Genomic DNA, 25,672 nt, shown 5'->3' with positions numbered 1-25,672 from the left:
ATTTTTAAAGAAGATTCAGTTTACTATCATTATTATTATTATTTATTTTTAAAGAAACAGAAAAAGGAGATAGGGAACAAATCATTTTACCTCAGAAACTATGAAGCGACACCAAAAGATTTTCAGGGATGATACAGGGTCAGGGAGACGGGGGCGGTTTCCTTGGGGCAATTTTTTCTGGTACTCGACAGAAATCATAGAAACTAACCCAACTGCATAAATCACGCCCCTGATGTCAACGGCTGTTTCTTCCAGGAAGCTTTATTCAGAATAACGAAAGGTTTCTATTCATACTCTTTTTCTCCATCCCTTCATTTCTCTCCCCCTTCTCCCTCTTCCTTCTTCCCCACCTCTACTCTGGGCCAACCTTCTACACACAGGGCAAGCCAGACCCACTGATTAATATCATAATTCAAAATGACAAAAACTATCCTCCATCATAAGCTAAGCAGAATTGTTCTGAGCAGGAGCCTGCAGGGTATACACGGCACGTTGATGCTTATCCAGGTAGTATCACCACAGTCCAGGGAGGAGCTCTCCTTCATAAGACACATGCTACACTAATGTCTACTAAATAGTAGAGAGTGATTCACAAAAATTCAGCCCGCAACACATTTTTAGTTGAGACACAACTATATTAAAACAACAACTACCATTATCACTAACAAAAATCCTACCAGAAGAAAGATATCTCTCAGTAGCAAAGCCAGGGGGGCTGAATGACACATCCCAACCCAATTCTCAGCAAAAGCTGAGATTAGAACATGGCAGGGTTTATCTTTTTAATAGTCAGTTACAAAGTTATAGCTCTCAAAATCTCCTTGAGAAACTAAGACCATCCATGAAAGGAGAAATGGGGAGGGATGATAGGAGTGTTAACTAACACATGGCTAGTTTTTTTTTTTTTTTTTACTTTATTTTACTTTACAATACTGTATTGGTTTTGCCATACATTGACATGAATCCACCACGGGTGTATACAAGCTCCCAATCCTGAATCCCCATCCCATCTCCCACCCCATATCATCTCTCGATATGGCTGGTTTTGAGACTGTTTTCCCCATGGCTCAAGTTCTGCCAATCAGCAAAAGGCTGATAATGGAGCCACAACAAAACTCTCTTTACTTCTTGCTTCATAAGTTAACTTACAAAGTAGTCAACAAACACATTTTCAAATTTATTTCACACAGTGAAAAGCAGATAATCACATCAACCAAAGACAAAAACCACAGGATCATCTCAATAGATGCAGAAAAAGCATTTGATAAAACTCAACATCCATTCATGATAAAAGAAACTATTACCAAAGAGGATATAAAGAAAATATATCTTAACATAATAAAAGCCACTTACGACAAACCCACAGCCAACCCAATACCTAACAATGAAAAGCTGAAAGCCTTCCCAATAAATTCTGGTACAAGACAAGAACTTCTAATAGTACTGGAAGTTCTAGCCACAGCAATCAAACAAGAAAAAGAAAGAAAATGTATCCAAATTAGTAGGGAAGAAGTGAAATTATCACTGTATGCAGGGGACATGATACTCTCTATATATGCTGAGAAAACTATAAAGACTCCACACAAAAACTGTGAGAACTGATGAATGAATTCAGCAAGGTAGCAGGATATAAGATGTATAGATTATGTAGAAATCTGTTGCATTTCCTTATACTAATAATGAAATGTCAGAAAATATAAAAAATTCCATTTAAAAATCACATCATGTAAGACCGGATACTATAAAACTCTCAAAGGAAAGCATAGGCAGAACACTCTAACATAAGTCACAGCAAGGTCTTTTGGGATCCACCTTCTAGAGTAAAAAAAAATACTACTAATTAAACTTAAAAGCTTTTGCACAGCAAGGAAACCATAAACAAAACGAAAAGACAACTCACAGAATGGGACAAAATACTTGCAAATGAAGCCACTGACAAGAGATTAATCTCCAAAATACATGAACAGTTTATACAGCTAAATATCAAAAAAAACAAACAACCCAATCAAAAAATGGACCGAAGACCTAAATAGACGTTTTTCTAAAGAAGATACAGATGGCCAACAGGCACATGAAAAGATGCTCCACATAGTCAATTGTTAGAGAAATGCAAATCAAAACTACAATAAGGTACCACTTCACAACAGTCAAAATAGACATCATCAAAAAGTCTAAAATAATAAATCCTGGGAGGGTATGGAGAAAAGGAAGCCTTCCGACATTGTTGGTGAGAATGTAAACTGGTGCAGCAACCATGGAAAACAGATTCCTCAAAAAATTAAAAAGAGAGTTACCGTAAGATCCAGGATGATATATCTAGAAATATATACATCTATATATATACCATATATCTAGAAAAGACAAAAGCGCTAATTGAAAAGATACACGCACCCCAACTCCTCACAGCAGCACTGTTCACAGCAGCCAAGACATGGAAGCAACAGATGAATGGATGAGGATGTGGTGTGTAAATCTGGTAGGCTACAGTCCATGGGGTCGCAAAGAGTAGGACACGACTGAGGGACTTCACTTTCACTTTATAGACACGCACACAATGGAATACTGGATGCATACATGTGTGCTCAGTGATGTCCAACTCTTTGCGATCCCACGGATTGTAGTCCACCAGGCTCCTCTGTCCATGGGATTATCCTGGCAAGAATATTGACATTGACATTGAAGTCGCTCAGTCATGTCCGACTGTTTGCAACCCCATGGACTGTAGCCTACCAGGCTTCTCCATCCATAGAATTTTCCAGGCAAGAGTACTGGAGTGGGTTGCCATTTGCTATTTCCTACTCCAAGGGATCCTCCCAACCCAGGGATTGAACCCATGTGTCTCCTGCAGCTCCTGCATTGACAGGCGGATTCTTTACCACTGGGAAAGCAATGGAACATTACTCAGCCATAAAAAAGAATGAAACAATGCCATATGCAGCAACATGGATGAAACCTAGAGATTATTATGCTATGTAAAGTAAGTCAGACACGGAAAAACAAATATTATATCATTCATATGTGGAATCAAAAAAAAAAGTAAAAATGAACTTATTTACAAAATAGAAACAGACTCACAGACATAGAAAACAAATTGATGGTTACCAAAGAGGAAAGTGGCAAGGGGGTGGGGGAGGATAAATCGGGAGTATGGGATTAACAGAAGCACACTCAGTCCAGTTCAGTTCAATACAGTCGCTCAGTCGTGTCCGACTCTTTGCGACCCCATGAATTGCAGTACGCCAGGCCTCCCTGTCCATCACCATCTCCCGGAGTTCACTCAGACTCACGTCCATCAAGTCAGTGATGCCATCCAGCCATCTCATCCTCAGTGGTCCCTTTCTCCTACTGCCCCCAATCCCTCCCAGCATCAGAGTCTTTTCCAGTGAGTCAACTCTTCTCATGAGGTGGCCAAAGTACTGGAGCTTCAGCTTCAGCATCATTCCTTCCAAAGAAATCCCAGGGTTGATCTCCCTTAGAATGGACTGGTTGGATCTCCTTGCAGTCCAAGGGACTCTCAAGAGTCTTCTCCAACACCACAGTTCAAAAGCATCAATTCTTCAGCACTCAGCCTTCTTCACAGTCCAACTCTCACATCCATACATGACCACAGGAAAAACCATAGCCTTGACTAGATGGACCTTAGTCGGCAAAGTAATGTCTCTGCTTTTCAATATGCTATCTAGGTTGGTCATAACTTTTCTTCCAAGGAGTAAGCGTCTTTTAATTTCATGGCTGCAGTCACCATCTGCAGTGATTTTGGAGCACACAAAATAAAGTCTGACACTGTTTCCACTGTTTCCCCATCTATTTCCCATGAAGTGATGGGACCGGATGCCATGATCTTCGTTTTCTGAATGTTGAGCTTTAAGCCAACTTTTTCGCTCTCCTCTTTCACTTTCGTCAAGAGGTTTTTTAGCTCCTCTTCACTTTCTACCATAAGGGTGGTGTCATCTGCATATCTGAGGTTATTGATATTTCTCCCGGCAATCTTGATTCCAGCTCGTGTTTCTTCCAGTCCAGCGTTTCTCATGATGTACTCTGCATAGAAGTTAAATAAGCAGGGTGACAATATACAGCCTTGACGTACTCCTTTTTCTATTTGGTACCAGTCTGTTGTTCCATGTCCAGTTCTAACTGTTGCTTCCTGACCTGCATACAGATTTCTCAAGAGGCAGTGTAAAAGAGACAAACAACAAGGATTCACTGTATAACACAGGGAACTATATTCAATATCTTAAAATAAACTATAATGGAAAAGAATTCTTTAAAGTATGTATCCATACACATGCATAACCAATTCACTTTGCTGTACACCTGAAGCTAACACAATAAATCAACCATACTTCAATTAAAAACAACAACAGATAATCGGATAAAAGAACCAGAACTTAGATTAGAGGAGAAAGGGTACAGTTATAGTGGAAAAAAGAATAAGGAAGAGGTATTATGGATCAGGCACTAATACCTTTAAAAAGGAAAAATACAGTATCAGGGATTTTTTAAAATAATGTCACGCATTCATCTTTGGCTGTGTGGGTCTTTGTTGCTTGGGAGCTTTTCTCTGGCTGCAGTGAACGGGGGCCCCTCCTGTTGCGCAGCATAGGCCCTAGGGCACACAGGCTTCGGCAGCTGCAGCGCGTGGGCTCAGGAGCTGCTGCTCCCGGACTCCAGAGCACAGGTTCAACAGCGGCGGTGCCCAGGCTTAGCTGCTCCTCGACATGTGGGATCTCCCTGGACCAGGGACTGAACTGTGTCTCCTGCACTGGCAGGCAGATTCTTTACCACTGAGCCATCAGGGAGGCCCTAACAGGGATTCTTGGATACTCACAACAAAGCAACAGGCTGCCCAGTTTTTCTCTCAATACAACAAGCCACTCAGGTAAGGTTAAAAAGGTGGAGGGTGGGGGGTGTTAAGGATGTGTTTAGTGAACATATACACACAGACAACACGGGAAGGGTCTAGGTCACCAAGATGTGAGAAACCCACAACCCTGGTCCAGGCCAAAAGGCTGGAAGGGCACCTGGGGCTAATAAAAATTTTGGTGTCTGCTGCTCAGATAACTGAGAATAAGGAGCTGGAGAAAACTAGATGCTCAAAGATTCCAAATGCGTCAGGAAATAATAGCCAGAAGAATGAAAGAACCCTTGGCAAAAATTTCACAAGCCTAAAGGATTAAAGGAAAGATTTAAAAACAAAAACTAAGAGAAAGCAACCAAGTGGAAAACCCTGAGAAACAAACCAAACCAAACCAAAAGTATGGATGAGGGGAAACAAAACTGCTTGGGTTTCTGTCCTTGGTTATGCAAGGCTCTGCTGCTGCTGCTCACACCCCACGCCTCTATCTTCTGGTAAGAGGTAAGTTCCGACTTTCTGTAGAGTCAGCACAAGCTTTCCTTGGTGATAAAAGACAGCAGAGAAGTGTCCAAGGGCTTGGCTCACTTATCCTTCTCAGACATGTGTTCTTCAGAAAGCCACTTGCTTGTAGGGGTTGAAAAGGTGTAATATTGACTACAAACGGGGAGATGGTGCTGGTAGAGAGAAAGGAGCGCCTCGGATCTTCTGAAGTCAAAGCTTACATGTGGGGATACCTAATTGGGCCTTTATTTCCAGGGCTCAAAGAGAACACTCTCCTTTCAGAAAGCAGGATTGGCAGCAGTTAATTGCCAATGACTGAACTCCTTGTACTGCAAATGTTCCTGTACCCAGTCAACAAGCTTCCATGCTCCTCCCACCAACAATTCAGAGGTTCATTACATAGAAAGGATAAAGTACTTAAACCAACAGTACAAGCTTCTGCTTCTCTAAGGTGAAAAAGGGGAATAAATTCATGGCATTCCTTTCCACTTCTAGAATTGCTAAAAGTTCACAATACCTACTCTCGGATGCAATATGTACATATTTTCAAAAGAATGAAAAAATGCTATTGACAACCCCAGGCCTTTGCAATTCTGTACGCATTCAGGCAAAGAGTAATTTACCATACAATTTCTTCCTCCTTTGGATAGACTTGCTTGACCTACCCTAGTGAAAACAGTACAAACTAAAAACTAATGCTGCTAGTCAGTCTTCCCTAATTAGAAGATCTGCAGTGCATACATTTCTCTTACTCTCTCTAGTATGTTAAACAGAAGTTTGAATTCCAAGTCCTCTTCTGAAAGAAAGGCCTAGCAGTTAACTATTCTGAATGCACAAGGTGATCAGACCACCCCACCAGTAGTCAATATTACACCAGAGCTATCCATGGCCTTCGGGATGAGAATGAAACCCCTAAGCATGGTGTAAGGTCAAATCTCATTGTCTGGATCTGAAGACTTCACTTTCCCCATTTTTTCACAATGCTTTCAGTTCCCAACATGTAATGCCAAACTATGTAATGTCTCTGTGTAACACTGCACAAAGCCCACTTCCACTTCCAGGGTTTCAAAGTTCAAGCTCAGTATTCTTCCCTCCAGGTCCACCCACTCTCCACGTTAGACCATAAAGCTTGAGATCCTGTCTGTGCTTGCATGCATGCTAAGCTGCTTCAGCTGTGTCCAACTCTTTGCCACTCTGTAGACCACAGCTCGCCAGGCTCCTCTGACCATGGCATTCTCTGGGCAAGAATACTGGAGTGGGCTGCCGTGCCCTCCTCCAGAGGATCTTCCCAACCCAGGGCCTGAACCTGCGTCTCTATTGCCACTGTCTATGATTGGTGAACAATAAGAAAAAGAACTCCCCAGCCAACACAACTTCAGGATCCTCCCTCCACGACATACCTGAATTCTGTAAGGCCGAAGTTTGAGCTTTCACCATCTTCCAGTAAACTGTCAGGCCTAAATCTACCATAAGTCTAATTTTGCTTGTCTAATTTTATGGATCATAGTTATCCTGTAGTGTGCTGACTGTGTTCATCTCTGCCAATGCTGTGTTCAGTGACTTCATATTCTAGTTTGAAACTGGTCACGGTGGTAGTATTTACACCACATAAATTAGCAAAAGTCTACAACTCAGGACTTGACTTTGTTTTATGGGGGAAGACCTAGTTGTTAAACACTAACCAGACCACGACTGTTACTGCTACAACGATCTACACTTCCTGTCCTTTAAAAACCAACTTCTTTTTCTCTTCAAAAATTCCACTGAATTGTCTGGAATTTCTATTCCACAATCAGAAAGTCACCAGTATGCTCAGTACCTTCATAGTTTGTTCCCTAACCTCTCACAAGACAGGCTACATTTACGTTTTCAGGATCTGGTACAAAATGAAAATGTGGCTTACTTGTTCAAAAATTACGAATCTCACGATAATGAGAGCAGAACACTAAATCAAGAACGAGGCCTCTCTCAGTGTGAGGGCTGCAGAGGCCGCATGCTCATAAAGTGATCCCTGACCTCCTTTTTTAAATTTTTAGTTTTCTCTAGTTGCAGCGAGTGGGGGTTATTCTTCCTTGCAGGGCCCAGGCTTCGCATTGCAGTGGTTTCTCTTGTTGTGGAGCACTGGCTCAGTAGTTGCGGCACACAGGCTTACGGACTCCGCAGCAAGCGGGATCTTCCCAGACCAGGGATCGAACTGGTGTCCCCTGAATTGCAAGACAGATTTCCTTCCTACCCCCTGGACCACCAGGGAAGGCCCCTCTGACCTATTCTTAAGGGTAAGTCTGCATGCCTCTAAGGATGCAGTTTCCCATGTATCCTCAATGCAATCGCTACCTATTCTCCCATACTTCAAGATTAAAGGTGAGATGCTATTTTATTTGCTCCCCTTCTCAACACCCTTTGCAAATCATTCCTCTTTCATCTTCTCTGTAAAAGCCTCTTCCCTCTGCTATCTTGCTGCACTACATTTCAACTCTCATCACAGCTGTCATCTCTCAAGTTACTCATTACTCCTACATTACTGATGGCTTTGACATCTGGCTCTCAAAATTTCTCTTCACTGCAAGTCCTTGCCTCCAGAGTAAGAGTAAAAGGACAGACTCTGCAGAGAATGAGACCGCCTGTGTTCACGTTTTGGTACTACCACAGAGTAGCTATGCTGCCTTGGCCATGTTCCCTAACCTTCTTTTCCCGAGTTTCCTCATTTATAAAATAAAAAATGGTAGCAGCAAGTCATAGGATTTGTTGTCTAGTAGATAAAATGGTTAATTCATGTAAAAGGCTCAGAATAGTACCTGACACACAGTAAGTACTCAGTAAACATTAACTGTTGCTGTTATCATCATTCCCATCATCCTTACTAAAGGTCTCAAGATCTACATGGATAACTCATTCAACATGTTCTTTGAGCTCCTATCACCAATAAATTTCTTCTCTGCTCTATCCCAACAACTCTCTTCCATAGCTTCACCCTAGACCTTGTAATCACCATAACTTCTACATCTCTGAAATCTGAAATTCAAATATCCCCCATTCTCAGGACTACCTCCTGTCCTTCCAGCACATGTACCTGTCCCCCGTATCTGTTTCCCATCACCAAAATCTCTGAATGCCAGACTCCTGTACTGAACCTCTGTCAACCCCTCCCAACTTTGCCTCTCTTCCTTTCTTCTTATATCTCTCTTCTATCCACTCTCTTGACAATGACCTCCATTTCCATGCCTCAATTTCCTTCCCTACAAAACTGGCAAAGTTCTAATCTTGGATGAATCAAACCATCAACCTTTCCTTGACAGGGTTGCTGAGAGGTCCTGAGGAGAATCATACAACTATGATTGTAAATGCATGCTCTCCATCTTCAAGGCTACCCAGCCATCTTTCTATTTCCTTACCTTGTTTACCATCTCCTATCCTGATCAATGGTCATTTCAGACCTTTACCACTCTCTCCAGATCTCTCATTCACCTGCCTACTACCCACCCATCCCCACTCCACTTACCTGATTCTACTTTCAATAAATGATTTATTCCACTTCAGGAAAAAACAAGAATGAGGTTAGAACTACCACAATTTCCTTCTCTCGAACCAACAGTCCGCCTTAGTCACACCTATGCCCACTCACTCCTTCCTCCTATCACAGGGAAGGAGACGTCTCTCCTCCTGCATAAGGCTCATCTGGTCCTCTGTGCTTGTATTCTAACCCCCTGCCCTATGAGGCTGTGCTGTGCTCAGTCGCTTCAGTCGTGTCCAACTCTTTGTGATCCCACGGACTGCAGCCCACCAGGCTCCTCTGTCCATGGGATTCTCCAGGCAAGAATACTGGAGTGGGTTGCCATGCCCTCCTCCAGGGGATCTTCCTGACCCGGGGATCGAACCCACGTCTCTTAGATCTCCTGCACTGGCAGACGAGTTCTTTACCACTAGCACCACCTGGGAAGCCCTACAAGGCAGTGGTTCTCAAAGTGTGGTTCCCAGACTAGTAGCATTGGCACATGAGGAACTTGTGCTTAGTCACTCAGTGGTGTCCGACTCTTTGCGACCCCATGGGCTGTAGTCCGCCAGACTCCTCTGTCCATGGGATTCTCCAGGCAAGAATACTGGAGTGGGTCGCCATGCCCTCCTCCAGGGGATCTTCCCAACCCAGGGATCGAACCAAGGTCTCCCATAGTGCAGGCGGATTTTTTACTATCTGAGGCACCAGGGAAGCTGTAGAAATGCAAATTCTCAGGCCCGACTTTAAACAAAGTGAATCAGAAGCTTTGGAGCTGGGACCCAGCAATCTGTTTTTAACAGGGCCTCCAAGCAATTCTGTTGGAAGTTTGAGATCCTCAGCCCTGAGGGAGAACTGTCTTTGTCCTCTTTCCCATATCTTCAACTTCCTTTAGGACAATGGTTCCCTTGCCCAAAGAGCCGCCTTCTTGACTGCTCCATGGACCTTCTTGCACTTCTCCATTCTATTCATCACACAGTAACATATCTGACCATTTCATTCCCTGTTAAGATAAAGACTAATATTTTAAGAAGGCCTGAAGGCTGGCTCTTCCAATCCCAAAGAAGGGCAATGCCAAAGAAGGGCAATGCCAAAGAATGATCAAACTACCATACAACTGCATTCATTTCACACACTAGTAAGGTTATGCTCAAAATCCTTCAAGCAAGACTTCAGCAGTACGTGAACTGAGAACTTCCAGCTGTACAAACTGGATTTAGAAAGGGCAGAGGAACCAGAGTTCAAATTGCCAACGTTCACTGGATCATAGAGAAAGCAAGGAAATTCTAGGAAAACATCACTTCTGCTTCACTGACTACACTAAAGACTTTGACTGTGTGGATCACAACAAACTGTGGAAAATTCTTCAAGAGATGGGAATACCAGACCACCTGACCTGTCTCCTGAGAAATGAGTATGCAGGCCAAGAAGCAACTGTTAGAACTGGACATAGAGCAAAGGACTGGTACAAAGCTGGTAAAGGAGTGCATCAAGGCTGTGTACTGTCCCCCTGCTTATTTAACTTATACACAGGGTACATCATGAGAAACACCGGGCTGAATCACGAACTAGAATCAAGACTGCTGGGAGAAATACCAACAACCTCAGATACCCAGATGATGCTACGCTAATGGCAGGAAGTGAAGAAGAACTAAAGAGCCTCTTGATGAGGGTGAAAGAGGAGAGTGAAAAAGCTGGCTTAAAACTCAACATTCAGAAAACGAAGATCATGGCATCCAGTCCCATCACTTCATGTCAAACAGAAGTGGAAACAGTGACAGATTTTATTTTCTTGCTTCCCTTGTGGTTCAGTTGGTAAAGAATGAACCAACTGGGTTCGATCTCTGAGTTGGGAAAATCCCCTGGAGAAGGGAAAGGCTACCCACTCCACTATTCTGGCCCAGAGAAGTCCATGGACTGTATAGTTCATGGGGTCACAAAGAGTCAGACACAACTGAGCAACTTTCACTTTCACTTTATTTTCTTGGGCTCCAAAAACCACTGCTGACAATGACTGCAGCCATGAAACTGAAAGACGTTTACTCCTTGGAAGGGAAGCTATGACCACCCTAGACAGCATATTAAAAAGCAGAGACATCACTTTGCCAACAAAGTTCCATACACTCAAAGCTATGATTTTCACAGTAGTCATGTACAGATGTGAGAGCTGGACCATAAAGAAGGCTGAGCGCCAAAGAATTGATGCTTTTGAATTGTGCTGGTAGAGAAGACTCTTGAGAGTCTCTTGGACAGCAAGGAGATCAAACCAGTCAATCCTAAAAGAAATCAACCCTGAATATTCACTGGAAGGGCTGACTGTGAAGCTCTAATGCTTAGACCACCTGATGCAAAGAGCCAACTCATTGAAAAAGCTTTGGTGCTCGGTGACTGAAGGCAGGAGAAGAGGCAGCAGGGGATGAGATGGTTGGATGGCATCACTGACTCAATGGACGTGAATCTGAGCAAACTCTAGGAGATAGTACAGGACAGGGAAGCCTGGTGTGCTGCAGTCCATGGGGTCGCAAGAGCTGGACATGACTTAGCAACTGAACAACAACAAGGCACTGGACACCTCTGAAGCCTCTTGTTTCTCTAAAGTTCTCTTGCTCTGTTTGCCAAACAAGACCAGTCTCTCTCAACTTTTTGATCTTGCCATCTTCTAAGGCATCTAACAAACTTTGAAACTGTTATTCTTTCTGCCTGAATTACTCTGTTTTTTTTTTCCCTAACTCCTACTTCTACTTCAATCTCAGCTTCAACTTCCCTTACTTAGGGTGGCTTAACTTTACCCCTTAATCTTAAATAGGTCCCTGTTAGATGTTCTTATAGTACTCTACTTACCTTCTTATAATGTACATTGAGGTTATAAGTATTTAATAGTCATAAATGTCATGCCTATTTTCCTTGCCAGAGTGTAAGCTCTATTAGGGCAGGAATCAGGATCTTATTTGATATAACACTTGCGCTGCCTTGCTTTTAGTACACCGCCTTACTGACAGTGAATGTGCGGTAAATATGTGCTGACTAAACCTCTGCACACACCGGACCTCTCTCCAGAATTTTTTTTTTAACCTTTAAACCCCAAGTGAAATTCTACACATCCGTCAAGAAATAAGTTAAACACCTCTGTAAACTCCTCCCTGGATATACACATCACTTGCCTGCTCAAGAGGGTCACTCCTTCTTTTGTGTTCCTATTGTGTAGTATTGGGTTAGCCAAAAGTTCATTCAGGTTTTTCCATAAGATGTTACAGAAGAATCCAAACAAACTTTCTGGTCAACCCAATAGATAAATCTACTATGTAATAATTATACACTACTGGGGGACTTCCCGAGTGGTCCAGTGGTTAGGAATCCACCAGCCAATGCCAGGGACGCAGGTTTGATCCCTGGTCTAGGACTACCCCACCTGCCGCAGGGCAACGAGGCCCGTGGGCCACAGCTACTGAGCCAACGTGCCTTTAGAACCCATGCTTCCGCAACAAGAGAAACCACTGCAATGAGAAGCCTGCACACCACAAAAACAGAGTAGCCCCCACTCACTGCAACTAGAGAAAGTCCATGTGTAGCAATGAAGACCCAGCAGTCAAAAAAAAGAAACTAATAATAAAATAAAATTTTAAAAGTTGGTTCTTAAAAAAAAAAAAAATCATACACTATTGTAAACACCATCTTCGTGCCTGAGTTACCACTAGACTATAAACTCCTGAGAGCACAGATCCTGTCTTGTTTACCTCTAGAGCTTCGCAAAGTGCCTGACACTGATAAGTGAAAGTCGCTCAGTCACGTCCGACTCTCTGTGATCCCATGGACAGTTTGTGGCATTCTCCAGGCCAGAATACTGGAGTAGGTAGCCTTTCCCTTCTCCAGGGGATCTTCCCAACCCAGGGATCAAACCCAGGTCTCCCTCACTGCAGGCGGATTCTTTACCAGCTGAGTCACCAGGGAAGCCCAAGAATACTTGAGAGTATCCCTTCTCCAGAGGATCTTCCAGACCCTGGAATCGAACCGGGGTCTCCTGCACTGCAGGCGGATTCTTTACCAACTGAGCTATGAGGGAAGCCTGACACTGATAATAAAAGTCCATAAATGTTTATGAGCAAATTGAACCTAATACTGTAGCTCTAAAACCACACTGAAAGGCTTTGCTGTTCATTAGCTGCATGATCAAATTGTTTAACCTATTTGGACCTCAGTTTCCTCACTAGGAAAACGGGGTTAATAACACATACTTGGAAATATTGCTATGAAAATTAAACAAAATGACATAACACCATGATTAGCACACAGTGTCTGGCATGTAGTAGCCTCCCCACTCTGGCTTTAACTTGATAGAGACAACCAGGACAAAACACAGACAAAAATAAGTCACAGCAACTGAGGGAGAATGAGCACCGGGTGAGTCATTCCTCTTAATCATTTGCCCAGGAAGATCAACAATGAGGAAACATAATAAGCAGAATAAACTCTACTGGTAGTATCTCCCTTGGCATACAAAGCTTGGTAAGAATTCATCCAAAGCCTCTTGGCTAATGGCCACATCCGGCTCCCCAGACCAGCAGGTCCAGGTCTTATGCAGCACCAGGATGGTTACTTTAGAATGGAATAGAAATTACCTCATAAGGAAAGTGTTTACCAGCAGGAGATGGGAGAGGAGGAGGAGAACTTGACTGCAACCGCATCAATCAAGTGTTTTGCAATCTGGCAGAAAACACTGCAGAATCGCTGGTGGAGACTAACACCCACACAAACGCACTTACCTGTAGCCAAGAACCAGCTTAGACAAGATAATGAGCAGCTTTCTGCTTTAACCAAAACAATGGTCAGCCCTGCATGGAGTGTACATCTCTAAAGATCAAATCACCCTGGAACATCTGGGCAGCCCCTACTAAGATGACACTAAGCAGCTGCGTCCATACACTCCTCAGCCTATGAGCGCTGCCCACGAGCACAGCTTCAAAGCTCGTGTGTGCCAAATACAAGAGCAGATTAGACCAGTTCTCTAGTCACTCCTTATTCATGATATGCTTACCTCTGCAGAGCCAGTGCTGTTTACATCACCTAGTTCATTGGTTTTAGAAGGGTGTGTCACCGCAGCTACTTCCTCACTGGGATTCTCTCTCTTTCGAAGCTTTCTGATTAAGCTCCACTGGTCACTCGATAAAGTGGGTCTGAGTGGAGTTCTGGGTGGGCTCCACCTCCTCCAAGATGCCCTGCTCCAATCTAGCCCCAAAATATGTGGTATATCATCTTCAGGCAGAAAGTCCAAATCATCTTCAATTTGGAATTTTTGGAAAAACACCAGCATTGAGTTGGAAGAGTGTGTCCTAAAAGCCTGGCAGCTCTGGGGCTTGCTGCAGTCTGCCTGGATGCACATCCCCTCTAACCACCAAAAGGCATGACAGGCAGAGTCCTGGCAGCAGGCAGCCCAACATGACTGGAGAGAGGGGGTTCCTTCTAGAAGCCGGAGGTGATTTTCTCCCCTGGATCTCAGGCCAACGCCAAACTGTGTCTTCACCCACTGGCACCTGCTCTCCTTGGCATCTAAAAACAAAGAATGGAAACATTTTAAAATGAAATAAAAACAGAGACTCCAGCTCTGTAAAGAGTCCTGAACACCAACATTGGAGGCTACTTTGAAGACTGGTTTTTAAGAGGGTGGGAAAGCTGTCTGGTAAGTGGAAAAGAAGACACAAAAGAGAAAGGTTTTTTGGCTCAGGATATTTTAGCTGGTAGAAGTACTGCTCCATGCTCACTGCTGGCCCTCCTCAGTAAGTCCTTGCATGTAAACCTTTTACACTGAACTCCAGTTCATGAAACAAAAAAACAACAGAGCTCTTCTGGTGACAGTGTGCTGAAGGACGGGGGCAGGGTCCCACTCACCCCCAAGGCCTTTCTCTGGGACAGTATGAAGACTATGGGTCCAGAAGAGCAGGAAGCTGAAGAAGATGGAGTACTCCCCCTCCACTGAACTGGTAGCAACACAGACTGAGTTCTCTCAACCTCTTGCAGGCTGCAGGTTCATCCAATTTCTAATCAGCACCTGGTCATAGTCAGGTGGCTTTGCACATCACAGCATTAATCAGAGCAGTAGTAAAGTTCACCAAAAATTTTATTCTGCTAGATGGACTTCCTGATGAGAAGCTATGTCATAATAAGAAATAAAGGAACAGAAGTACAACAGAGGCCTACTATGGTTAACCTAGATAACATGGTCCAAAATTCTGGCTAACGTTGCTAATAGATAAACTTTTGCGCCACTGAATTTTTTCAGGCATGGTACTGGTTTTCCTGAAATATTACCTCATTTCTGTTTTCTTAGATAAAGTTAAAGCATGTTCTAAATCACAGTTTTTACACAGAGTTCATTTTAAGGTCTTATATAGTTGTCTATAACCAACTATGGTCAGGGTAATGTGTGTGTTAGTCATTCAGTCGTGTTCGACTCTTTGCAATCCCATGGACTGCAGCCACCAGGCTTCTCTGTCCATGGAATTTTCCAGGCAAGAATACTGGAGTGGGTAGCCATGCACTTCTCCAGGGGATCTTCCCAACACAGGGATCGAACCTGGGTCTCCTGCACTGGAGTACTCCTCGAGTACTCCTGCACTACTCGAATCTGGTAAAGGCAGATTCTTTACCATCTGAGCCACCTCTAAGAAGTCAAGATTATACAGGGCCAGAACCAGGCGAGGCAGGGGAGGTGCCTTGGGCACAAGTGTTAAGGAAGTGCTTAGTCTTAAGAGTCATGTAAGCGCAGGGCTGGCTTACCCCACCCTGAGACTGAATGTCTCCTTACATTTCATACCTTAGGCACCTCTTTCTTCACCCTAGTCCCAGCCTGGGGTTATAACATAAAATGCAGAACTACATATAGAAAATGTGTAGTAGAATCAAACCACTGGAGCGATATACAGTCATGTCTGCAGGCACACATAACTGAAAAAGGGCTACGACTGGCTAAAGCAACAAGTGGATAATCCACCAAAGCCAAAGGAAACACTTACTAAATGTGGATACTAGTCAACTGAAAGACAAGAGAAAAATAGGAAGGCTTGTGGATTATGGAGTCAATCACTATGGAAGCCAATCGACCACTGTGCTTCTAAAAAAAGAAACCCAGGCACCAACCTAACGCCAGACAAGGCAACTTAGAGGCCAGAAAAAACAGAACTTCCTTAAGAAAAGATGAATAAATAGAAACTATTTTAAAAATGAGGCTACCAAGAGCTACAGAAACGCCCCTCATTTCTTCATCCACCTTCTCACACAATAACCAATGGTATGACTCAGTAACAGCTGAGTGCACAGTTTATTGAAATCAGTAAATTGTTACATCAATAACTACTGTCAGTTACTTTTAGATCAACTTTCCATCATTCCTCTCACAAAAAGTCTCTCGTATTTAATACACTGAAAAGATCCACAAAAATGAAAATAACCTGCACTTTTCTGTAAGCCAGTATGTTTTTTAACGTGCCGTGACCTCCACCTCTGTCCTTGAAGGAGAAACTGCCACAGAATTTGCCTTCCCACTGTTGAGAAACTAGAAAACTAGACAAAAAATATATATAAAACAATTGGTTTGGGGCACTGAACAACAACGTGGTCTGAGAGAAAGAAAATAAACAAGGAAATAAACAAGGGTGAGCCCTGTGATCACTTTGGCTTTCTGTTTACAGACCAGGCATGCTGCAGACTGTGAGACAGGGAAGAACCTAAGCAGAGCACAGAGGCCTTGCTCAGCTGAGGAAACAAGAGTTCAAGGTGACTGTGGCAGCCAAGAAACTACCAGAAAGAAGGAGCTACATGGAGAATGAGCTCCAGACATCTGGATAGTGGCCCCCCTTGGTGTAATACTAATTTACACCAAGTGTAGGTTGAAACCATGAAAGTTTAGAAAGCATTTTGAACTGAATAAAACTGAAAACACAACATACTAAAATGTGTGGGATACAGTTAAAGCAATGTTCAGAGGGACATTTATAGCTTTACATGCTTATTTTAGAAAAGAAGAAAAGTCTAAAATCAATGATCTAGAAAGACACACGTGGAGAATGCACTGTGATGACAGAAGCAGAGACGGAACGACAGAGCTGCAAGCCAAGAAAAGCCAAGGACGGACAGCGACCACCGGAAGCTAGGAGGAGCTACAGGAGGATTCTACCCAGAGATTCAGAAGGAACCAGCCCAGCCAACACCTGACTGAGGACTTCCAACCTCCAGAACTATCAGCCTAAGCACAACTTTCTCCCCTTGCCTGGAAGAGTGCTTCAGAAGCCAGACGGCTCCAAGACTACCAAGGGCCTAGATCCAGGGGCCACTGACATTTGGAGATGTGGTTGTGGCCTTTACTTAGATTGAATGAAGATTCCCAGATGCTATTCAATGAACATGGACAGGGGTATATGATGCTGGAAAACTACAGGAATCTGTTGTTGTGGGGCTTCTCTCTCTCTCAAGTCAAAATTAACAGCCCAACTGGAGCAAGGGGTAAAGCCCTGGATGGAAGTATGAGAAGCTCCACCAGGTACCTATGCAGTACAAGCATAATGGTTTGAAACAAAGATGTCAGACCTAAAGCAAAATAAATAATTCTGAAGGGTCCACTCCGAAAGGGAAAACAAAACTGTCACAATTGATATAGGTTTGAAGTAGAAGCACAGAAGTTCCACAGAGAAAGAGTACTATAATGCAGGAAAGTCTTCAAATACAAATTCTCCTTTATTAAGCACCAGAGATATTATACTGACAGAAAAATCTCATAAACATAAAGAATGTGTGACAGACATTATGAGCAGTTCATTTCTTTTAATCATCATAAAATTCACATAAGAAAACAACCTTACAGACGTACTGAATGTGGGAAATTCTTAAAGATGTACTTAACATTATTAATCATTAGGGAATTCACTATAGAGAGAAACCCTATAAAGGCAATGAATGTGGAAAAGCTTCAGAAAGAACTCTATTCTTTTAAGTCATCAGAGAATTCAGACCAGTCAGAAACCCTTACTACTGTAAAGACTGTGAGAAAGTCTATGCTCAGAAGGTAGCCCTTACTCACCAGGACAGAATACGTTGTGGAGAAAGACCTTTTATATGTAATGAAGGTGGTAAAGTTTTCAGGGATAACAACTGTGTTGGAACATAAGAAAATTCACACTGAAGAGAAACCATACTGGTATAATCAATGTGGAAAAGTCTTTAGGAAGAACTCAACTCTTATTAACCATCAAAGAATGCATAAAAGAAAGAAACCCCATCACTGCAGTAAACGTGGAAAATCTTTCAGATATACAATCTTTGCTGGACATCAGAAGACTCACAGTGAAAACAAACCTTACTGATGTAATGACTGTGGAAAATTCCATAGGAAGAGCTCAATTCTTTTTGGACATCAGAGAACAATACCAGAGAAACAAGATTAATGTGGAAAGACTTTTCCCCCAAAGTTCAGCCCTTAAACAACATAAGAAAATTTATAACAAAGAAAGAATCATGAAATGTAGTTAAAGTGGTAAATCACACAGAAGTAGTTTATTCCTTCTGAGCGTTAAGAAAAGACATTCAATAAATTATACATCTAACAAAAGTATTCTGTGTACTTCTATCCTGGAGAATTTCCCACTTGTGAGTATTTCAGTGTAGTTTGTACTGGTGAAATATTTGAAGAACCTAAACATCTATCAATATAGAAACAGTTACTGCAGAATACTAAACAGCAAGTGAAAAGAATTAGGTCGAGTTCCTTATGTAGCCGAAGAAATATCCCCATGATACCTTGTTAAGTTAAAATAGCAAGGTGCAGAAAACCTATGTGTTATGGTCTTATATTCTTCAGAATGAAGCTTTTTTGTTTGTAGATAAATGCATTCAAAAAGATGTGGAAAAGTAAAGGCCAAACTTTAACAGGGAGAAAAATAATGATCTTATGCTTTCATCATAAAAGACAGAAAAAAAAAAAAAAGAGTAAATTATATCCAAAATAAGCAGAGAAAGGAAAAAATAAAGAGTAACCAATGAAACAGAAAACAAACAAAAAACAATAGAGAAAAATCAACGAAACACAAATCTAGTTGTCGGAAAGGTCAATAAAACTGGTAAAGCTCTAGTGTGACTGATGACAAAAGAAAAAAAGAGAAGTCACAAATTGACAACATCAGGAGTTAAAGAAGGGTTATCATTACTGATTCATGAAACGAGTGGCACCAACTATGGTCCAAGGGCCAACTCTAGCTGCTGCCTATTATTGTAAATAAACTTTCACTGGAACATAGTCACTCACACTCATTTATTTATCTATTATCTATGGCTGCTTTTGTTCTAATGGCAGAGTTAAGTAGCTGCAACAGAGTTATCTCAATATTAATAAAGCCTAAAATATTTACTATTTGGCCCTTTAAGAAAGTTTGCCAACCCCAGGTGTATGAGAATACACTTTTTTTGAATTACTATTTATTACTGAAAGACGCTTACTCCTTGGAAGAAAAGTTATGACCAACCTAGACAGCATATTGAAAAGCAGAGACATTATTTTGCCAACAAAGGTCCGTCTAGTCAAGGCTATGGTTTTTCCAGTAGTCAGGTATGGATGTGAGAGTTGGACTGTGAAGAAGGCTGAGTGCCGAAGAATTGATGCTTTTGAACTGTGGTGTTGGAGAAGACTCTTGAGAGACCCTTGGACTGCAAGGAGATCCAACCAGTTCATTCTAAAGGAGATCAGCCCTGGGATTTCTTTGGAAGGAATGATGCTAAAGCTGAAACTCCAGTACTTTGGCCACCTCATGCGAAGAGTTGACTCATTGGAAAAGACCCTGATGCTGGGAGGGATTGGGGGCAGGAGGAAGAGGGGACGACAGAGGATGAGACGGCTGGATGGCATCACCTACTCGATGGATGTGAGTTTGAGTGAACTCCGGGAGTTGGTGATGGACAGGGAGGCCTGGCGTGCTGTGATTCATGGGGTCGCAAAGAGTCGGACACGACTGAGCGACTGAAATGAACTGAACTGAGAGCCTAAATTTGGATGTTAACAATAGGAGACTGATAAGTTCCAAATGACTCTGATTTTTAGAGAGATGCAAATTATTTCTGTCTGGTATAAAAGGTTTAACTAAAAAAGCACACTTACTTCCCATTGAGCTATTATTATTATTCCTTCATCTCTTCAACAATTTTTTTTTTTTTTTTGCCACACTGCACAGCATATGGGATCTTAGTTCCCTGACCAGGGATTGAACCTGCACCCCTTGTAGTGGAAGCTCAGAGTCTTACCCACTGGACCACCAGGAAGTCCTCTACAAATATTATTGAGCATCCGTTTCATGCTAGGCATTTCTTTGATGGAGCTTATAATTTAGATGGGGGAGACAGTGATTAAATAGACATAATAAAAAATGCAGAACTGCAAACTAATATAAGTGCTATGAAGGAAAGAAATTCAGTCTTTAGAGAATAAAGGTAACTAACTTTAGAGCTTACTTATCAGAAATATTATCAAATATGTGATAGGATATCAAAATAGTCACTGTATGATGTCTGGAATGAAAAACACTGGAATAACTTACATCCCTCAACAGAGAACTGGTTAAGTAAACTGAGGAAGATTTATGCAGTTGCTGGGATAAGGCCACTCTCTACAGTCATGATATGAAATGATATCCAGGAAACATTAGAACATTATGTGGAGAAAGAAAGGTGTAGAGCAGTGTGTATAGTATGCCACAATCTGTGTGTGGGGGGAAAAAAAAAGTTTATATGTGTATGTATATATATGTACACATACACATGCGTGGACTATTTTTGGAAGAATATTCAAGAAACTGGCATGGTGGCTTTTAGGAGGGAAAACTAGGTACCTGAGAAACTTGTTTGTTCACTAAATATGAATATATACCTTTAGAATTTCTACAATGTATATGTACTATATTTGGGAAAATAAAATTTAAAAATAGTAAATAAAATTTTCAATGGCTGCACTCCCTTTGAATGAACCAAAATCCTTAACATAACCTAAAAACATCTCATATGATCTGAATCCTGCCTACCTTTTAGCCCACCTTGCATCATGCTTTCTCCCTCCCCTTCATCATGTTCCACAACCATCCTTCATTCACTCCTCAAATGCACCACACTCCCTCTCCTAACTTGGCTTTGTACATGCTGCCACCTCTATTCAGAATTTCCTTGCCTCCCTTCTTTAACCAGTTAACTCCTCATATGAGGATGCAGTTCAACCACCATTTCCTCAGAGACACGCCCACACTAAGACAAGTCTCTCTAGTACACCCTTTGGACCCTATAGCCTCTTTGCCTCAAAGTAATTATAAAACTTATAAAGTTATATTTATTTGTGTCTTCATCTGTTCCATGTCTTTCCCCAACAACTTCTCTGTAAGCTCCAGAATGAGAGGACCATGTCTGGCTTCTTCCCGCCCCCCACCACTCCACCCCCCACCACTGTATCTCCAATTCTAGCAGAGGACTCAGAAAATTACTTTGTAGGTGAAAAAACTGTGAAAAATTCTTAAAGAGATGGGAATACCAGACCACCTGACCTGCCTCCTGAGAAACGTGTATGCAGGTCAGGAACTAACAGTTAGAACTGGACGTGGAACATCAGACTGGTTCCAAATTGGGAAAGGAGTGTGTCAAGGCTGTATATTGTCACCCTGTTTATTTAACTTCTATGCAGAGTACATCATGCAAAATGCTGGGCTGGATGAATCACAAACTAGAATCAAGATTGCCGGGAGAAATAGCAATAACCTCAGATATGCAGATGACATCACTCTTATGGCAGAAAGCGAAGAGGAATTAAAGAGCCTCTTGATGAAGATGAAAGAGGAGAGTGAAAAAGCTGGCTTAAAACTCAACATTCAAAAAACTAAGATCACAGCATCTGGTCCCATCACTTCATGACATACAGATGGGGAAACAATGGAAACAGTGAAAAATTTTATGTTCCTGGGCTCCAAAATCACTGGCGACAGTGACTGCAGCCATTAAATTAAAAGACGCTTGTTCCCTGGAAGAAAGCTATGACAAACCTAGATAGTATATTAAAAAGCAGACATTACTTTGCCTTCAAAAGTCCATATCAAAGCTATGGTTTTTCCAGTAGTCTTGTACAGATGTGAGAGCTGGACAATAAAAAAGGCTAAGTGCCAAAGAACTGATGCTTTCAAACTGTGGTGTCGGAGAAGACTCTTAAGACTTCCTTGGACTGCAAGGAGACCAAACCAGTCAATCCTAAAGGAAATCAACCCTGAATATTCACTGGAAGGACTGATGCTGAAGCTGCAGGAAGCTCCGATACTTTGGCCACCTGATGCAAAGAGCCAACTCAATGGAAAAGACCGTGATGCTAGGAAAGATTGAGGGCAGGAGGAGAAGGGAACCAGAGAGGACAAGATGGTTGGAAGGCCTCACCAACTCAATGGACCTGAGTGTGGGCACGCTCTGGGAGATGGTGAAGGACAGGGAAGCCTGGCGTGCGGCAGTCCATGGGGTCGCAAAGAGTCAGACACAACTCAGCAACTGAACAGCAACAACAACAGGTGATCAAAGACCCTTTTTGAATGAATGCATAAACAAATGCATGTATGCATGGAGGAAATATTGAAATAATGAACAAATAAATGAACTGTCAAGTGGCCAGGTTAAGAAACCAGGTAATTAGGTACTGAGAGGGTCATACTGAAGACATCCAGGCTGATGGCAAGACTTTGAAAAGAGATGAAGCCCATATGCTACAATAAATGAAACAGGGTGAATGACAGGTGGTACAGATGAGTAATGATTAGGGATAAGAAGTGTTATAAATCTCAAAGAGAAGAAGTTTTTACACGGAAGTGGAGGAGTAATGTTCAAGAAGTGACAGTGAGGAGTCAGCTCCACCTCCAAACTCAGAGGTACACGGGATATGGGAGAGTAAGCAACCACTGCCTGCAGGGTAGAGGGAGAAATATGTATTTCTCCAAGAGAAAGCCAGATCTCAGAACATCCTCTCTATCCCATATCCTGACTAACAAGCTAGAGTATAGACAGGGTTTGGTAACTCAATGGTTTCTTGTCACAGTTAAAAAGCTAGGAAGGGAGGGGTGGTTAAGTGCCAGTGAGTTGAAAAGCATGAATTTATGTGGGAATGTCGAGTCAGATTCACACAAATCATAATAGTTAAGGCACTTCATAGTGAGAAAAAAAGAAGATGGAAAAATACAATAAGAAACTGATGATGACGACAGGACGGCTGCCTATCCATCCTTAGGATAAAATAGTGCAAGCTTGGAGGCGAGTAACAGAGGGCATCTTACCAATGGAAGATAGGGGAGACAGAAACGCATTGAGACTCCAGGTCCAAGAGGATTTATGGAGGTTACAAGGTCGAAGAGAAGGTAGCAAAAACTCTAATTCCCTGGTTGTCACTCGTAGCTCTGGTTAAACTAAGATCTTAAAAGAGGAGGAGATAAAAGCAGGGGGTAAGGGGGATACAAAACTGGTTTGTCCTACGAAGGCCTTCTTTTGCTTCCATGGATTCCCAAAGAATGTCACATAAGCTATATAATGCTATCCGGTAGAATAAGAGTGAAATGTTTCATAATCCAAACACTCCCCCTGCTTTGTAGGGTGACCGGAAGCCTCAGTTAGAGATCTCATCCACTGTCCTGGGCTACAGAGGACATGTCCAATGAGGGAAGCAGGATCGTAGAGGATGTTCCAGACTCTCCCTACTTCACTTACACCCCTTGATTTCTGTACTCTTAAAAGTATTACTAAAACAGTAATGGGTAAGGTCTCTGATTCTTGTGAGTCTTATCTGACAAACTGATCCCCTGTATTAGCTCAAAGGAATAGAACCTGGGAGAGACCAGATGGTCAGAAGCACTTACATCTTCAATGGTGACCAGGAAGAACTGCCGACAGGCGAGGTCTGGGGGAAGTGAGCTGGCTGCGGTGTTGCTAAAACAATTAATCCCAATAGCTCCCAGAAAGAAACGGAGGTACTCTGATCTGTTAGTTCATATGTTCACTTAGTGGGAATTTGAGGGTCTTTTTTTTTAATTAAATGTTATTCAATCTCGATCTATTATGGGCTCAGTAACAAACATGAAGGATGGAGAATAATTTCTTTTTCACTCATTCAGTGGATCGTAATTCTTCCTCTTAGATGGTTAAAAGATGGTTAATCATCTTACACGGTTAAAAGGCAAGGGTTCTAGTTTCAGCTCTAGATTCATCATTTATTAATTTTCATTAACCTCTGAAATGAAACTTAACCTCTCCAAGATTTCATCTTCATTGTTTTCATTATTGTTACTCTTGAGATAAAGGATTCATCAGGGGCGGAAGCAGGGAAGCACTGGTAGTGTCAATATTGGATTCTAGAAGTAACTTGGATAAAAGGTAAGATGAAAATAAGCTCCAATTTTAGATCAGTTCCTCTCCTGCCCACGCCGCCATAGCCTGGCTCTGCTCCCAGGGCCTAAACAAAAGTAATATTAAATCCTTACGGAAAAGGGCTTACAGTTGGTAGAACCTTAGACTGAAAACCCTTTGGGAAAGTCTAGAACTCACTGTTGGCAGGAGTACATAGAAAGCCTACCGAAGGTGAAAACAGAGCCATCACTTTATTCTTTCTAAGGTTATGACAAAGTAGAAGACTGCAGAGCTCTCATGTGAATTACCCGGAGGGTCCCCGAAAGAGGTGGCTCTGGAACTAACAATGCTTATTTAACATTACCACCTCTCAAAAGACAGAATTCTAATAAATCTGGCGGAAAATCTAGACCAGGTTTCATAACTCCAAGCCAGCAGAGTAGAAAAGTCTATAGAATATAAGAATTATTGCCAGAAGGAAATTCATCAAATACTTCTAGAAAACTGTGAACAACTCTGGAAATATTTAGAGACAGTGCTGTTGCCTCTGGCATTCTTAAGTCCCAGGTACTGACCTTGACTTCTCCAGCTCACATGGAAACTGCTGGCTGGCAACCAAGGAGGGAAGTAAAGACAGAATACTGGTATCTCAGGAACCATACTGTTAAGGTCATTTGGAAGCTCATACTTTAACCAAATTCACGAAATAGTATCCCAATGGAAGGGCTGAGATGGTAGGAATGGGAGTAAAGAGAATGCCGCACTGGTTTTATTTGAGGAAAAAAAAAGAGCAGCTGATAAATTCTCCTGGGAACTAAGGGGGCTTCCTTTGTGGCTCAGCTGGTAAAGAATCCACCTGCAATGCGGGAGACATGGGTTTGATTCTTGGGTTGGGAAGATCCTCTGGAGAAGGGAAAGGCTACCCACTCCAGTACTCTAGACTGGAGAATTCCATGGACTATATAGTCGTCCAAGGGGCTGCAAAAAGACAGAATTAAGGGGTGGGGGGGAATTAAGGGGGAATCAAGTTTCTGTGGAGATCTGTACATAATTAGCATATTTTATAGATAAAATTTGCACTTACTTTTAACATCCTTTGAGACTAAAATTCTTTTCTTGAAATCGCACAATTTTATAATATGGTCAAGAATCCATTCAATGCTTTCCTTTGATAACTATACCTACAATGAACTATTACCAAGCAGCAAGGTAAAAGCTTTAAATCTGGGGCTTCAGGCAGTGACTGAGCTATAGCTTCACACCATCTGTCTTCCTGAAGCTATCACCAGAAGCAGTGGGTCTCAGCCAATATGGCTGCCATGTGAAAACGAGACAAGCAGGCATATTATCAATCCCCAAAACAACTCACAGGAACTGTTCAAAACAAACCACCGCAGGGGGCAGCCCCCACTTTCCTCTTGACTGCCAGCATGTCTGTCACCTGC

The 25,672-nt window shown here is 42.3% G+C and overlaps 1 protein-coding gene across 1 annotated transcript in view; it reads right to left on the bottom strand.

Moving 5' to 3' along the window:
- KIAA0319L (KIAA0319 like) overlaps window positions 1-25,672 on the bottom strand; it is a 99,141-nt gene that overhangs the window by 51,879 nt on the left and 21,590 nt on the right. The window contains exon 2 of the mRNA XM_068964193.1: window positions 13,879-14,390. Coding sequence (XP_068820294.1) covers window positions 13,879-14,390 — 512 coding nt within the window. The remainder of the gene's footprint in view (window positions 1-13,878; window positions 14,391-25,672) is intronic.

This window comes from Capricornis sumatraensis, chromosome 2 (assembly GCF_032405125.1).
Source record: "Capricornis sumatraensis isolate serow.1 chromosome 2, serow.2, whole genome shotgun sequence".
Lineage (NCBI taxonomy): Eukaryota > Metazoa > Chordata > Mammalia > Artiodactyla > Bovidae > Capricornis > Capricornis sumatraensis.
Note: the sequence above shows the minus strand (reverse complement) of the source record. Positions and strands in the feature narration are given on the sequence as shown.